This window comes from Odontomachus brunneus, unplaced genomic scaffold (genome assembly GCF_010583005.1).
Source record: "Odontomachus brunneus isolate Ranch 3 - 2012 unplaced genomic scaffold, Obru_v1 Obru_scaffold_093, whole genome shotgun sequence".
NCBI lineage: Eukaryota > Metazoa > Arthropoda > Insecta > Hymenoptera > Formicidae > Odontomachus > Odontomachus brunneus.
The window spans coordinates 430,313-444,845 of NW_022639543.1; the positions used below are offsets into that span (position 1 = coordinate 430,313).

A 14,533-nucleotide genomic window follows, 5' to 3' on the forward strand; every position below is an offset into this window, starting at 1 on the left:
CTCTCTCTCTCTCTCTCTCTCTCTCTCTCTCTCTCTCTCTCTGTCTTATTGCAATAATCTGCACTAGTGCAGAAATTCTCTGGAAACAAATAGACCTATTTTCTTACCTAATAGCTCATCATTTTGCTGTTTACAACCATGTCACTATCGTCAACGCGGAGTTCTCGGCTGACTACCTAGGAGCAATTAAAGCCCCAAATAACTCTCATCAAAAGAATGTTAAAATTGAGTTAAGATTATGATTGGATTGACGACAGAATATAATTAAGTTTTCATGTCAGGATATTATTACTTTTCATATCGCGCCGTTATGCATTTTTTACTTCAAATCGAGAATTTTATATAGAACACATCATCCGGCGCTAAGGATGTTTAATAAAAAAATATATGAGGCGACAGCCAAAGGACACGTGGAGAGATAGAAATGAAAGATAGCGTTGCATTTTCTACTAGCGCGAGCTTCGTACTTTAATTTTCCGACTGTTTCGAACGTAAGCTTTTCCCAGGTCTGTATTCCAACAAATTGGCAGCGTCGGTATATTACGCTGTAAATATTTATATTGACCACGTTATCGGGAACGGGCGATACAGTAATGTGCGTGAGGTAAAACAGTAAATAATAAGATCGTTGTAATTTCGCCTGGCGAATATGGATGTTTGTTTAACGACCACGTTAATATTGACACGGTACATGCGAGTCGTTTGAAGGATTCGCTTCACTCACTCGCTCGCTCCCTCATTTTTGTGCCTACGAATTTTCGTCGATCAAATCTTCCTTCTTAAAGTATTAAATTTATGCCCGCGATTTTACGACGTCATTTTCAACCGCATCGCTAATTTATAATCGTTTATTTATCGTTTATTTAAAAGTTACCAAATATTTTAAAAGTTACAAATAAAAGTTGTAGGACACTTCGGAAACTAATAAATGTTTCCTTTGTTTACATTATTTTATTAAATATTCCATATGAAATGATAATTATAAAATTGTTTCTTGTATTTCGTGAAACACAAATGATACCAAGATATATTAACATACATACTGTACAGGTATTTGCAAATTCTGTGAAGCTAAATAGGAAAAATTTGAGGAAACTACGAGATCTAATACAATTAGGAATCCCCTCAAGGAACAGATTCACTCGAGATGCATCATCGTGTTACAGACGAGGAGGATCTCTTTATGGTATCGGATTTACTTTTGGGTGGCGATCTGAGATACCACATTCAGCAGGAGATTGTGTTCAGTGAAGAGAGCGTCGTACTATTCGTGGCCGAAATCGCGCTGGCGCTCGATTACCTGCAGACTCACAGGATTATCCATCGGGACATCAAACCGGACAATATACTGCTGGACGAGGAGGGTAAGCATTTTTACTTAACATTAATTCGCACATTTTGAGCTCTTATCTTTAACGCACTAATTAGAATTATTCTAATCCTGTTATAAGAACTTGATTCTCTCGAGAGCGAGATGTCCCGAGTTGTCCCTCTTCTTCTTTGTGTTCTTTGTGTCGCCTGGTCGTAAAGAGAATCGTCGAGCCATAAAGCTTTACTATTAATTTAATAAGAGAAAGGGAGAAAGCCACCTAACTTCCTAATAAAACGTTAAACCGTGGTGAGAAGGATATCACGAAAGTTCCTTTAAAGATATGTTCCTCGGTAAACAATTTATCTGATAAACCATCTCTACTGCGCGCTTTGCAGTAGCTCAATCCGCAGGCAACTGATCTTGAATTTCACTTGATACAAAGCAAAACTCATATTCCCCATGCAAATATGAGACGAGCCTCGAGTAATCGCGTTTAGCGGTGAATGCACGCACGTTACAAAGCTTTGAATGCGGCCAGAGGTGTGCGCGTGCGAGAGTCAAGCGAAGGTACGAGAACAAGATTATCGACGTTACAGAATATTATAAGAGGCCAAGTGAAGAAGTTCCAACAAACGCGCGTAATCCGCGAACGAGACGTAAATTGCGCCGGGAATGAAACTTTCGCGAAAGCGTTATAAATTCTTTATAAGACACGCTATTTCAACATTCTCGCAAGCGCGAATGATATCAAAGATACATATTTTATAAAAGAAATATTATATTATAAAATTTATATATATATAACATATATATATAATAAATTAATCTCACAAAATTATCTACGAAAATATTTCGTTTGCTCAATATCTTAAGACTCTCTATTATACAGGCCTGTGTGTGTGCGTGTATGTGTGTGTGTGTGTGTGTGTGTGTGTGTGTGTGTGTGTGTGTGTGTGTGTGTGTGTGTGTGTGTGTGTGTGTGTGTGTGTGTGTGTGTGTGTGTGTGTGTGTGTGTGTGTGTGTGTGTGTGTGTGTGTGTGTGTGTGTGTGTGTGTGTGTGTGTGTGTGTGTGTGTGTGTGTGTGTGTGTGTGTGTGTGTGTGTGTGTGTGTGTGTGTGTGTGTGTGTGTGTGTGTGTGTGTGTGTGTGTGTGTGTGTGTGTGTGTGTGTGTGTGTGTGTGTGTGTGTGTGTGTGTGTGTGTGTGTGTGTGTGTGTGTGTGTGTGTGTGTGTGTGTGTGTGTGTGTGTGTGTGTGTGTGTGTGTGTGTGTGTGTGTGTGTGTGTGTGTGTGTGTGTGTGTGTGTGTGTGTGTGTGTGTGTGTGTGTGTGTGTGTGTGTGTGTGTGTGTGTGTGTGTGTGTGTGTGTGTGTGTGTGTGTGTGTGTGTGTGTGTGTGTGTGTGTGTGTGTGTGTGTGTGTGTGTGTGTGTGTGTGTGATTAGTATCTATTGAATAAATATTCTTATTTTTTAGAAATTTTTTCTCTCAATATATAGAATCTGACTATATTTGACAAATATAATAATTATAGCTTCATGAGTCTCCAATTATTTGTCGATTCGTGTTTCTTTCGTATAAGAAATATTGATCCAAGCAACTGAATAGCGTCCCACAAATACAAATCTACAGTTAATCGTGCTCTTCATAAAAAATGGCAAATAACTCACATTTAAGGCCGATACATATAGTCCATCATTATTTGACAAATACTCATGGTCTGCTTCGCGAATCTCTAATTACTCGTCAATCTACATTTATTTCATGCAACAAATATTAATCCTAATGAATTAATCCGCATAACGGTCCATGAATACCAATCTACAATTACATAATTATTGGAAATTGCAAATAATTTACGACTATCACTTTTAAGGCTTCTGAATATTTTTCGGCATCGGAATTACATTCATCGAAACTCTTATTCACGACCGGATACTGCTGTCACTACTCGACGCATTGGTCTTCCGCATGTGCAATATGAAAGCATTGTCAATGTTCATCAAGCGGATTTGATCATCACATCGTGAAGCTTTAAACACCCGGCATTAAGCCGCAGCCGAGCTCGCGTCGTACCCTCGTTTACATATGAAACGATGGCTCCAATGGCGTTTAGTTTCAATACAGGTGCTGCCGCGGACAAACGTACTAATCGAACGTGATTTGATTACCCGCGAGGCGCGAGCAAGATCGGAATATCGAATTATCGTCGACCAAGTAAATCTCGTCGCGTTCGCGCGCGCGCGCGCAACGGACGAATTTACAAGCGAATTCGCGGAACGTTATTGAGCTGCCGGAAAAGCCATCGGTGGGTTTTAGCGGAATTGACTCGTTGCGTTTCGCGCCGTCCGTTCCCAACCTTCCGCTTTAATCCCAGCGCGCATTTAGCTAATTGTTGAAGTGCATACCGATAACGACGCACGTACGCAGCAGACGAGATCAGCCGCGACGGTATCGCAGTGGCGAGGAAGGGGTGAGATTTTCCGTTTTTGTCAAAAGGATGTGCGAATTGGAATTTTCAGAGCCGGCCATCGACGAGATTTTCTGTGCTGCATTCGAGCACTCGAAATTTGATGTTTCTCGCCGGTTGGATTTTATTCCTCGTCACCGATACTGCCGCCAGGATTTCCAATATCCCGCATGTTGTCTCGAAAAGCCCTCGGAGCGACGTGATTTCTCCCCTCCGCGTTTATAAACGCGCAAAATGTTGCCTCTCCCTGCGGTTATTACGATTTAGAAATTATGTACGATTATGAAATTATGATTAGATGGCCCTCTCTCTCCCTCTCTCTTTCTGGATAATAACGATTTATAAATATCGTTCAAATATGGTGATCCGCACAAGATTATCGGAGAAGCAGGTGAAGCCGAACGAATATTGAGTACAATGGTAAATAATGCAGGCACGTCTCGGGCTTCCGAGATTCTTAGCTTTCTGGGATTTGCATGACGTACGACTGAATTTGTTAGTCGATTGGAACGAACGAACGAGCAGTGCCTACGATAAGAAAGATCGGACTGCTGCGAGATTGCAGGCTTTTTGTTTCCTAAAAATATTTTACATTCTAAAAGTTTTTTAAATCATGTTTTCAAAATCAACGCTTAAGATTTCTCAGAGACTAATTTAGTGCAAATATTCTGATTAACTAATCTCTCTTCCCAACGACCTCAATGTTATCGAGGTCAAATAACTATGCCAAATAACATGTAAAAAGTATCATTGGGAAGACAGATTCGTTAACCAGAATATTTACACGAAATTAGTTTCCAAGAAATCTTAAGCGTTGATTTTGAAAATATGATTTAAAAAAACTCATTTAATCAAGTTTTACATAAGACACTTCCAAACAACTATTATATTTTTTAATATTCCTTTGTATTTACTAGCATATAATAATTATATCAAGTTACAAATTAGTGATTTAATTTGATGTTGCAGAGTTCTTCGCAAAACTCTTTAATAATAAATTTTTTTCGGATATCTGAAGGTAAAGAGCCCTTTAATAAAGAGCAAAAGAAGTCCTCTTATTAAATTCCATTTTTGTGACTGACTTATCGATCTTTCGGAAATTCGGCTCGCAGTTGACGACGATGACAAGCTGGATAAAAGAACAATGCTGGATATGATACGCCTTTGAAATTACAAGGGCGGAGATAGATAAAGATAACCATGGGGATGAAAAGGCGAAAGGGTTGTGCGTGCCGGAGGCCTCGACTCACCCCTTTCGAAGGTCGGATCCGCTTTAATAGAGAAATAGACCGAGAGACGACGGCGTATTTCGTAGGCAGCGCCCCTCGGGGCGAAGCAAGAGGGGGGTAGGGGCGCGGGTGTACATACGAACGTACATTTATGATCCCGTAGAGTCGTAGAACGATAGGGCGAAAAGTAGAGAAGGAAGTCCAGGAGGGTGAGTTATCCCTAATTTCCTCCTGCACCTGGCCGACGGCTGTTTGAATCCCGAGATTGCTTCTGCATCATTTAAAATTACACACCGGTGTTCCGCTTATCGTTTTGCTTTCGTGTCCCATCTAGCGCATAGGACCTCGTCGTGAGCCTCGAGCAAAATATCGCCCCGGGAAAACACCACAAAATGCCATTTTCTCTATAAATCCAGACACTGTGCCGCAATCGAGCGACGCGTCAGGGCGCCAAGATTGTTCGACTTGTGTACTCCGCGAGGATGGCAATCAAGCTTGCAGATCGGTCGAGAATGAAAAGCGAGCTTCGCTGAAACGAGTCGAGAAACCTAAAACCGTTCTTTAATCCTAGCTTGATGAATGAAGAAATACTTTTCAGTTATACATTCCGGAGTATACTCCGGGAAATGAAACATTCTGAGATATATGTTTATATGAATTTTTTTCATATTTTGATATAAAGGAACCACCTCTAGCATTTTTTCCATGTACTTGAGAGACCACCCTATGTATGTGTATCGCTGTTATTAAAAATTATATTGTGTAATCAGTGAACATGATTCCGCGGTCGAGAGGGAGAAGAAGAGAGAAAGAGAGTCAATGCGGAGGCAAAGTAACTTAACATGACGTGGTACAATGAAGTGGTTAAGAATTTCAAAGGGCGGACTACTCCAATCTATTGTCTGGTAACTTATCTGTGGAAGGAACTTTGATACACTTCCGTGGGAAGAGGCGGATCGTTTAGAGAACGCTTTCATTAGAGCTCAAAGCATGATTACAAAGGCGAAGAAATTGCGGGGAGGCGATATTATATCTTTTCCTACCATTCATGTGAAACGAAGACTCGCGTTACGATTCACGATTCGTTTCATTAATTTTATCTAGACTAGCGACTACGCACACGATTGTCCTATATCAGCGGGAAAGGAAGTAATTCAGCAAATTTCAGCTTAATTCGACGATTAAATTCTCGCGCGAGTGACGTAAAATTAAGAGTTTCAGGCACATCTGATGATCTATCATCGTGAAATCATAGCAAGCGTTCTTACGCGAATTCTGATTGAAGGCACTTTTTTAAAATTATTTATGGACAAGTCGTCTCCCTATAGTCTATGCCCGCTCGAGAGTTTCCTTTTTACTCTCGGAAAACGACCGTCGATGTTAAAACTTCCCAGAAGGAGCGCAGACTTGAAAATAGTTCTCGACTGTTTCCATCGGAAATAATTGCTACCAAGAACTACTATCAAGAGAGTAACTTTCAAACGGACACATAATCTTAGAGATATGTGCATTAATACTAGTGGCTCCAAACAATTTAATAATTTCTACTTTGGTGAAATTTCTAAAGAGACACAGGAAAAGAAGATTGATTGAATTAAAGTAGCAATGGCAATTAAAATCATTTTAATTAAAGGAAACAGAGTTTTAACTCTTAAAAACGGAATTTAATATACGCCAATATGTGCAGTCAAATCGTAATTTGCAATTTTCTTTAAAATTAGTCTTCTAATACTCAATTTCATCAACGTCAATTAAGCCTTGATCTCAGTTTAAACTGTCTTCAAATAAAGACTTAAACTCAAGTTAAGGTTTAATTGACGTTTAAGACGTTTAAAAAACGTTAAATAAATCAAATATAAATTGTATTCTAGCGGTCTCTTAATATTCTCACAAGTTGTTTGCAACTTTTACTTTACGTATATAAACTTTCAATTTTTACATAAAGCGAAAATAAAATTCAAGGTAGCTCAGCTATAAATGTCATATATAAAATAATAGATTTAAAAATTTTTCTTATTTGAATTGAATTAACGTGACAAAGATACAACTAAATGCGTTTTAGTTGGAGGAATTTTATATTAAAAAAATAGAAATCCAAAAAGTAATTTAGCCTATTCGTATTGGTTAAATGATAGTACATAAAAAAGCGAATTGTACGTGTCTTTTTTTTACGTTTGCGTGCCAATCGGCGGTTAATATTGAGGAATGATAAATGACTAGGAACTGACAGGTGCCGGTTCCCGCGGCACGAGGTCGTAAATTTTTATTTTCCCTCGTTCCTCACAAAGTGGGTGAACTATTCTTCTTGATATACGCGAACTAACAGCCGCGAAAGCACAAAACGTGACTGCAATGGCGGGATTATGTGACATTGAATAGATGAAATATATGTCTGCAGTAGCATCAGAACTCTCTCTATCAGCTTGCATCACACATTATGTGATCAACGTGGACCCTATGGTATTTAGTAAACGACAATGGATAAATATTGCGAATAGAGCGGCACACACGAGGGGCCGATCATGTGCTGCTACGGAAAAACAATATCGCCCTTCTCTGTGTGCACGTGTATCCACTTCTAAATAGTTTTCCTATGTCTCTTATCTATACTGAATATACAGAGTGTCTTACACTCTCCTCTGGACATTTTGTGGGGACGGGTTGAGGTGAACATAAAAGTCTTATACCGTTTTGCGATATTCGCAATAATTATCCAGATATTAATTGTAGAAAACTTGTAAATGATCATGCAGAATATGGTAAATGAGTTATAGTAGCGACGACTGCCGCCGTGTACTTATACCTTAGGTCAAATTGAACAAAAAAGTCCTCTACCATTTTCTAAATAATCACATAGATTTTTAATTATTAATTAAAGAAGATTATTGCACGATTTTGCGTGATAATGCACTCATCTTTTTTAATTAATAATTAAAAATCTATGTGATTGTGAGACACCTTGTATAGTTAATAATAATGTATAATAATCATTATATTACGTGTTACTTCAATTTTATGTAATAATAATATTCTGTGAATTTTTGCTAGTAACCATACATTTTTGCTATTAATCATACATAATATTTGGCGTTTGTACTATGCACTCAACCATTAATCGCGAACTAATATCAATTAGCGTTGTAGGGAGTAATTGCTGTCTCGCGTTTCGAAGTTATATCTCGCGAGACATGTAAGGAAAAACAACAGGTTTCACTTACTTAGTCATTAACCTGATTAGATCGTGAAATGCGAGGGATAAAATATAGGGATTATATATATATATATATATATATATATATATATATATATATATAAGATATTCTTTAAATTAAAAAGCAGGAGAATGTGCAAATAACGAGTGCTGTTATGTCGAATCAAACAAAAAATATATATTATGTCGATACGAAATGACTTGTCATAATTTCGTTTATACTAGGATAGGTAATTTTTGAAAAATAAAACAGAAATTGCCACAAAATATTCTTATTAAACTCTTATTCACTAACATCACCTCAATGTGATTCACTAGCGTAGTTAGAGACCTAATGAAGTTTGTTTGTCCAGGCCATGCTCATGTGACGGACTTCAACATCGCAACCGTGTTAGAAGACGGCCAGCTGGCGACTTCGATGTCCGGAACAAAACCGTATATAGGTATGTGTGAACAATATAGTTTCACCACCGTGATCTCCCTCGTGTGTCTTCTCTGTATAGATTATTTACTTCGATTCCTATTCAATCAGTTACATTGATTTCGGTCGATTGACGATTGATTTCGAATCAATCGTGAATTAGTTAAGTTAAAACACATTTGAACAAATAAATTATTAAATTAAGAAAGAATTTAGTTGATACTTTCACGGCTCCAGTGTCGATGCATAATAAAGTGAAAATGATCGGGACGCGTTTATTAATGTTTTCAAATACACGCGTGTGTACTCTCGGTTAGTAGTCGGAAGGAACGATGCTGTGAGACAACCGAAACAACGTCATTGCTTGTATCGAGTTACGATCCAAATCTGTCTTCTGTATCCGCATTAAGCCAAGGCTGTCTTCGCGACCGGTACATTTTTCTTTCGCGTGTTTCTCCCCTTTAACGTGGATTTGCGCCAGCTCCCGAGATTTACATGTGCTCGTGCGAGGAATACGGCGTCCTTGGCTACGGATTCGCCGTGGACTGGTGGAGTCTTGGGATCCTCGCTTGGGAGACCTTAACCATGGAAAGACCGTATCCGCTTCACTCCACTACGTCCAATAGAGAGGCTCTGAGGATTCTACAGGTGAGATCGCGCGACACATGCGCGCGCGCACACACACACACATAAGCACTCGACACGATCGAAAATCACTTACAGCACAAAGCAGAGAGAGTTGGTGAATACGAAATATCTATTGTGTGTTCCGTCCTAACTTCGAAACAGTCTTCGGCAGCTATTGCGGATAGTTCTGACATATACATGCGTATTCAAAGTTACACGAGATATCCCGGCTCTTCGTCGAGCCACTTCTATGTAACGTGCGCGTGTTGTCCTGTTAATTAAGGACGCGTCATGTCTCGGCTGTCCCGTTAATCGAGAACTTGTCATGAAGGTGTTATTGGCGCGACACGTGCGACAGCATTCTGTAACATTCTGTTGGCTTCGCGTCCTACCGCGATTTGTATAATGCAAACGCCTTAGTTATGCTTAAATTACATTAATCTTAGCTTGAAATGACATTTCTGCTAAACGAGCCCGCAAAAATATGAATATGGGAATATGGGAAAAATATCTCCCAGTACCATGAATGAGTCTGACACACGAGACTTTAGCAAAATCACGTTCGTGGTTCCAGAAGCGATTTAAGTCAAGCATCTTTCATGTTGAGACAAATTGAGCTCGTGTGGCTTTTAAGTTTGACAAATTACCTTTCAACGATTCAATGTAGAGTGTGATGCATGAATTTTTACGAAATGAAAGATCAATTGTCGATCTCACGACGTAAAATTCTTCTCTTAGTTATACTCTTTTACTTTTTTCTAAGAAAGTTAAACAACTAGCACTAGTGTGGCATAATAACTAGTAATTATTATTTGCGAATATGATACACCCTTGATGGAAAGAAGCCTTACATCCCGATTTAAGACATCTTAAAAACGTCCTATTTAAACTACTTTTAGATATTTATATTTATACAGTACATTTATATTTATATTTATATTTATTACAGTTATAGATTTTTATAATTACATTAGAAAAGAAAGTACGTTTCATTTTTTATTGTTTACTGTCCTGTTCAGTCGAGAATTATGATTAAACTGTGAATTTGCTCATTTGCTTTGTTCAGTATTAGAGTTAGATATTGACGATAGCTCACAGATGATAATGGCATTCGGTAGCACATACTTTATAAAATTCAAGCTTTAAAGTTTGAAGTATACCCTTATAAAAATATCATACTAAGAATCATTGATAATTACTTATTTTCAGTATTAAAAATACTGGATAATAAGTAATTATCAATGATTCTTAGTATGATATTTCTATAAGGGTATGTTAATGTCAGACTACAGTCATATGGCGACAAAGCCGCGTTCAACTATTATGTTGGGGATAGCGCATCGAAAAACTCGGCTTTTCAGGAACAAAGACCAAAACCATCTCACTGGAGCTCGTCGATGCGTCATCTCCTGGATCGACTACTAACCCTGGCGCCGGGTGCTCGAGTGTCGTCTTTGAAGGAACTGAAACGGGCGAGCGCGATGAAAGCGTTAGACTTCGATAAGGTGCTAAATAAGCAGATCAAACCGCGGTTCATCCCACCAAAAGATCACCTGAATTGCGACCCCACCTTTGAGCTCGAGGAAATGATAATCGAGACAAAGCCTCTGCACAAGAAAAAGAAACGCCTGGCTAAACAGAGGTTAGCTTCCTCTGTCGAATTCCGCGGCGAATCTCGTGGCAAATATCTCATTGACACGGTCTTGTTTGCAGATCATTAAGGGTTGAACTCTCAGCGGAGGATGCAGGCTTATTCGTGGAGGGCGCCGGACCGAGCGCAGAGGCGCGAAGATTAGCTTTTATCCCAGAGTACCGAGTGTACAATCGCGAGCGCGAAATCGAGAGACAGGAAAGAGAGAAGAAGGAGAAACAATGGGAGGAAGAACTGAACACTGCCATGAAGGGTGCCGAAGAAAGACTCAAGTATGTATGTAGTAGTACGTTCGTGAAGTTCCACGAAAATATTATTGATAACACCGATTAACCCTTTAAGTATCACTGGTACCAATAGGGACTATTTAGGATTGGACAGCTGAAACCTTATAAATGCTACTATAGTACTATTTAGAATGTTTTTGATAATATTTCATTAAAAAAAAGTTACTAAAATGTTCCATGAATTATGCGCCTTAAAGGGTTAAACAAAAGTCAATACAAATTATATATATATATATATATAATTTAATATAATTTGTATTTTATTTGTGAGTACAGTACAACACATAGAGACACATGTCCACCACATAGAAACTGTCTCTGCTGTTATTTTTCTCTATTCTTACACAAAAGATTTTTCTTATTAATAAAAATTATCACTATAACATTGTTGCTTGTTGCGTGTATGTGATATCATCTGCGAGAAGTAAAACCGTCTGTTACAATATATAACAGTCCACGTATAACGTGATGCTCTTCACTTATATTACAAGATAGGAATAATTCTCCATCTCGCTCGTAACTAGCCGATAATAAGCCAGCAAAGATCTTTGATACTTCCCCCGTAAAATTCCCCGATTGTCCTCGACTTTCTTAGTTTTTACGGCTTTCCGCGCCTGTGACGATCTTGAATTCCCAGCTTGAGACCTCGGTACATTAATTTTCCGTTGAAGAAGCGTCTTTCCGAGCGCTCGTTCGATACCGTGTCGATCCTCTGATTACAGAACAAAGCAGCAGCATCTGCCGGCCCAGCGAACCGGAAACCGACTGAGTGTCTCGACGACGAGCGTCAAAGCACGCATAAGCGCGTCGCCGAGGCAAGGTCGCCGTGCGAGCGCCACGACGTCCTCGGACATCGACTTCATCGACGCGAGTCCAGAGCCTAGTACGTCTTAGATCGGCAAGACCACGTTGCGACCGAGCCTTGTCTGCGACGTGGAAGGCTGCTTTAACAAATGCGCCCTGAACTCCAACCGACCCCGACACTTTCATTCACTTCATTGACTCAGTAAAAATATGTCTCTGATGTATCATAATTATCTACTTAGTTTTTTTTTCTTGAAACGGCACATCCACGACTCGAGGGAATGGAACTTTATCGTCTTTGACGATACAAAAGTTTATTTTTCCGAAGAAGAAAACGAAATTCGCCGGGTATCCATCTCATTCGTGTCCTTTCGAGACGCTTAAAGCGAAGTTTTTATATTCTCTCCCCTTGGAACAGTAAGGACTTGTGTAATTTTCTTGTGTGTTTTTCTATATATCTGCCTAATGTATAGTGATTTACCCTTTTAATAGCTTTTCTATTAACCTTCCGTCAAGGCTGCCGTGTTTGCTTCGAAATGGAACTTTCAAAATTCTGTATACGTTCTAAAAACGGTTTCGAAAACTTTTTTAATGATAAGGTTGGTAGGTCGTAATCTAACGTAGGTACGTTCCGACGAACGCTCACGCGATTAGTTTCACAAAACTATTCCTGTATATGAAATTGTTTTCTACTAATTATAACAGCTGTGAATTCTCCGATGGTAAAGTGGACAGCGTGAATTAGCTGATCTATTACGGAACGTATCCAAGTTAATTTAAAGTCTACCGACCTTATAACTCGAACCGCAGTTTCCGAAATAGATTTCGGAACGTATCCTGTAATAGATTTTCATATACTCACCGTTCGATGTTCGATTTGATCATTTTGATAAACTTATATAACCCTTGTACAGTCAGCTGATTGAAGATTATAACATATTTCCTCGATAAATTTCGTAACGCATCCAATAGAAAAATTTTATTTTATTAATCTTCAAGAAACTTGTTTGTTTGTATGTCATAGTTTGTTTGTATATAGTGACTGGAGTGTTGAAACTCCATCCGTACATGATCCGAAAAATAGATATAAATCGAAAATAACTTTATCTTATCCTATAATGTCTCTCGAATCCCAGCGGGGGGTGCACGCTTAATTAATATATCAGGAAATGTGCATTTAAAGAATTACTATCCAAGGTTCAACAATCTTCGACCAATAACAGAAAAACAGGGGTTTGTTATACTTGAAGAAAGAAAATAATGAATAATCGAGACGTCCACTTTAATGTCGAATTAACTCGAGCGGTGAAGTTTACTTTAACAAACTTTTCGTTACTCTGGATTAGAGGGAGACCGATCACGAGCTCTCGTTAGAAAATTAGATAAGTACATCTTCGAAATAAAATAGTATAAATAAATCGTTTCAATATAAACATGTAAGTTCAATATATACATCAGTATATACATCATACGTCGTTTCTTCGGAAAATAATATTTTTTACTTCGCTTTCGCTAAACATCAAACATTTAGGATAAATTATTAACTAGAAATAAGAACAAAGTTTTTTCTAACAGTGTTAAGATTCATGGCTACTTGTCGCGTTGTTATCTTGATTTATGATATCAGAAGCAAAAAAGTACACAAGATTCATATATATTTTGTCAAGATTCTGACAAAATATGTTAGAATAAAAAGATATACTCACAAAATGACATTTACAGTCGATCAAAAAGATTTATAAAATACTTCTAACACTTTTCTTTTGTTCTATTGTTTGTAACAATCCATAGATAACCGTACAATTAACTTGCCAAATTTATGAGGAAAAATAAGATAGATTAAAAGAGTTAAAACTTGCACGTTAATTTTACTGTAATTTATTGATTGTTAGAGCAAAAGAAAAGTTTTCGAACTATTTTACAAATCTGCTCAATCGATTGTGTCATTTTATGAATACATCTTTTTATTCTAACATACTTTGCAAAAAATTATTTTCTTCTGACGTCATCAATTGAAAGATCCGCGGTGAGGAACCAAGAATCTTAAATGGAAGCACAACGATAGATACCTAAAATGAGACACGTATGCGACAAAAGAGATGGGGGTAAAAAGGTTAGATTTGAAAGATCTACAAAAAAGAATTTTAACACTACAATTTAAAAGATTCGAATGCTAAGCAAATTAAAATAAGCGAGAAACAAATTATCACTTCTATATTTAATGAGATATTGAGAAGTTTAAGACGCACGTTAATCACGTTAATTTCTTTGTTAAAGCGATTGGGAACAATGACCTCTCTCTCTCTACACAATGTAGATGTCTTATACGATATAAATATATATGTATATACCATATATGTTGTTTAGAAGACTGCGCTGTGTATGTGCGAACTGAGAATAAAAATATCTTTGACATGTTAACATGTTTCAGCATACATCCCATTAAAAGTTATCGCTATGTGCAATATATATATATATATATATATATATATATATATATATATATATATATATATATATATATATA

The 14,533-nt window shown here is 37.9% G+C and overlaps 1 protein-coding gene across 5 annotated transcripts in view; it reads left to right on the plus strand.

Annotated features, from left to right (window-relative positions):
• LOC116848325 (serine/threonine-protein kinase 32A) overlaps window positions 1-14,427 on the plus strand; it is a 35,485-nt gene extending 21,058 nt beyond the window's left edge. For 4 of the 5 annotated variants that reach the window (XM_032824276.1, XM_032824280.1, XM_032824278.1 and 1 more), the window contains 6 exons: window positions 1,167-1,364; window positions 8,570-8,659; window positions 9,119-9,285; window positions 10,626-10,906; window positions 10,978-11,187; window positions 11,925-14,427. In XM_032824276.1, the coding sequence (XP_032680167.1) occupies window positions 1,167-1,364; window positions 8,570-8,659; window positions 9,119-9,285; window positions 10,626-10,906; window positions 10,978-11,187; window positions 11,925-12,096 (1,118 nt within the window). In that variant the 3' untranslated portion in view covers window positions 12,097-14,427. The remainder of the gene's footprint in view (window positions 1-1,166; window positions 1,365-8,569; window positions 8,660-9,118; window positions 9,286-10,625; window positions 10,907-10,977; window positions 11,188-11,924) is intronic. The other variant, XM_032824277.1, reaches the window with a different exon arrangement.
• The last annotated feature ends 106 nt before the right edge of the window (window positions 14,428-14,533 follow it).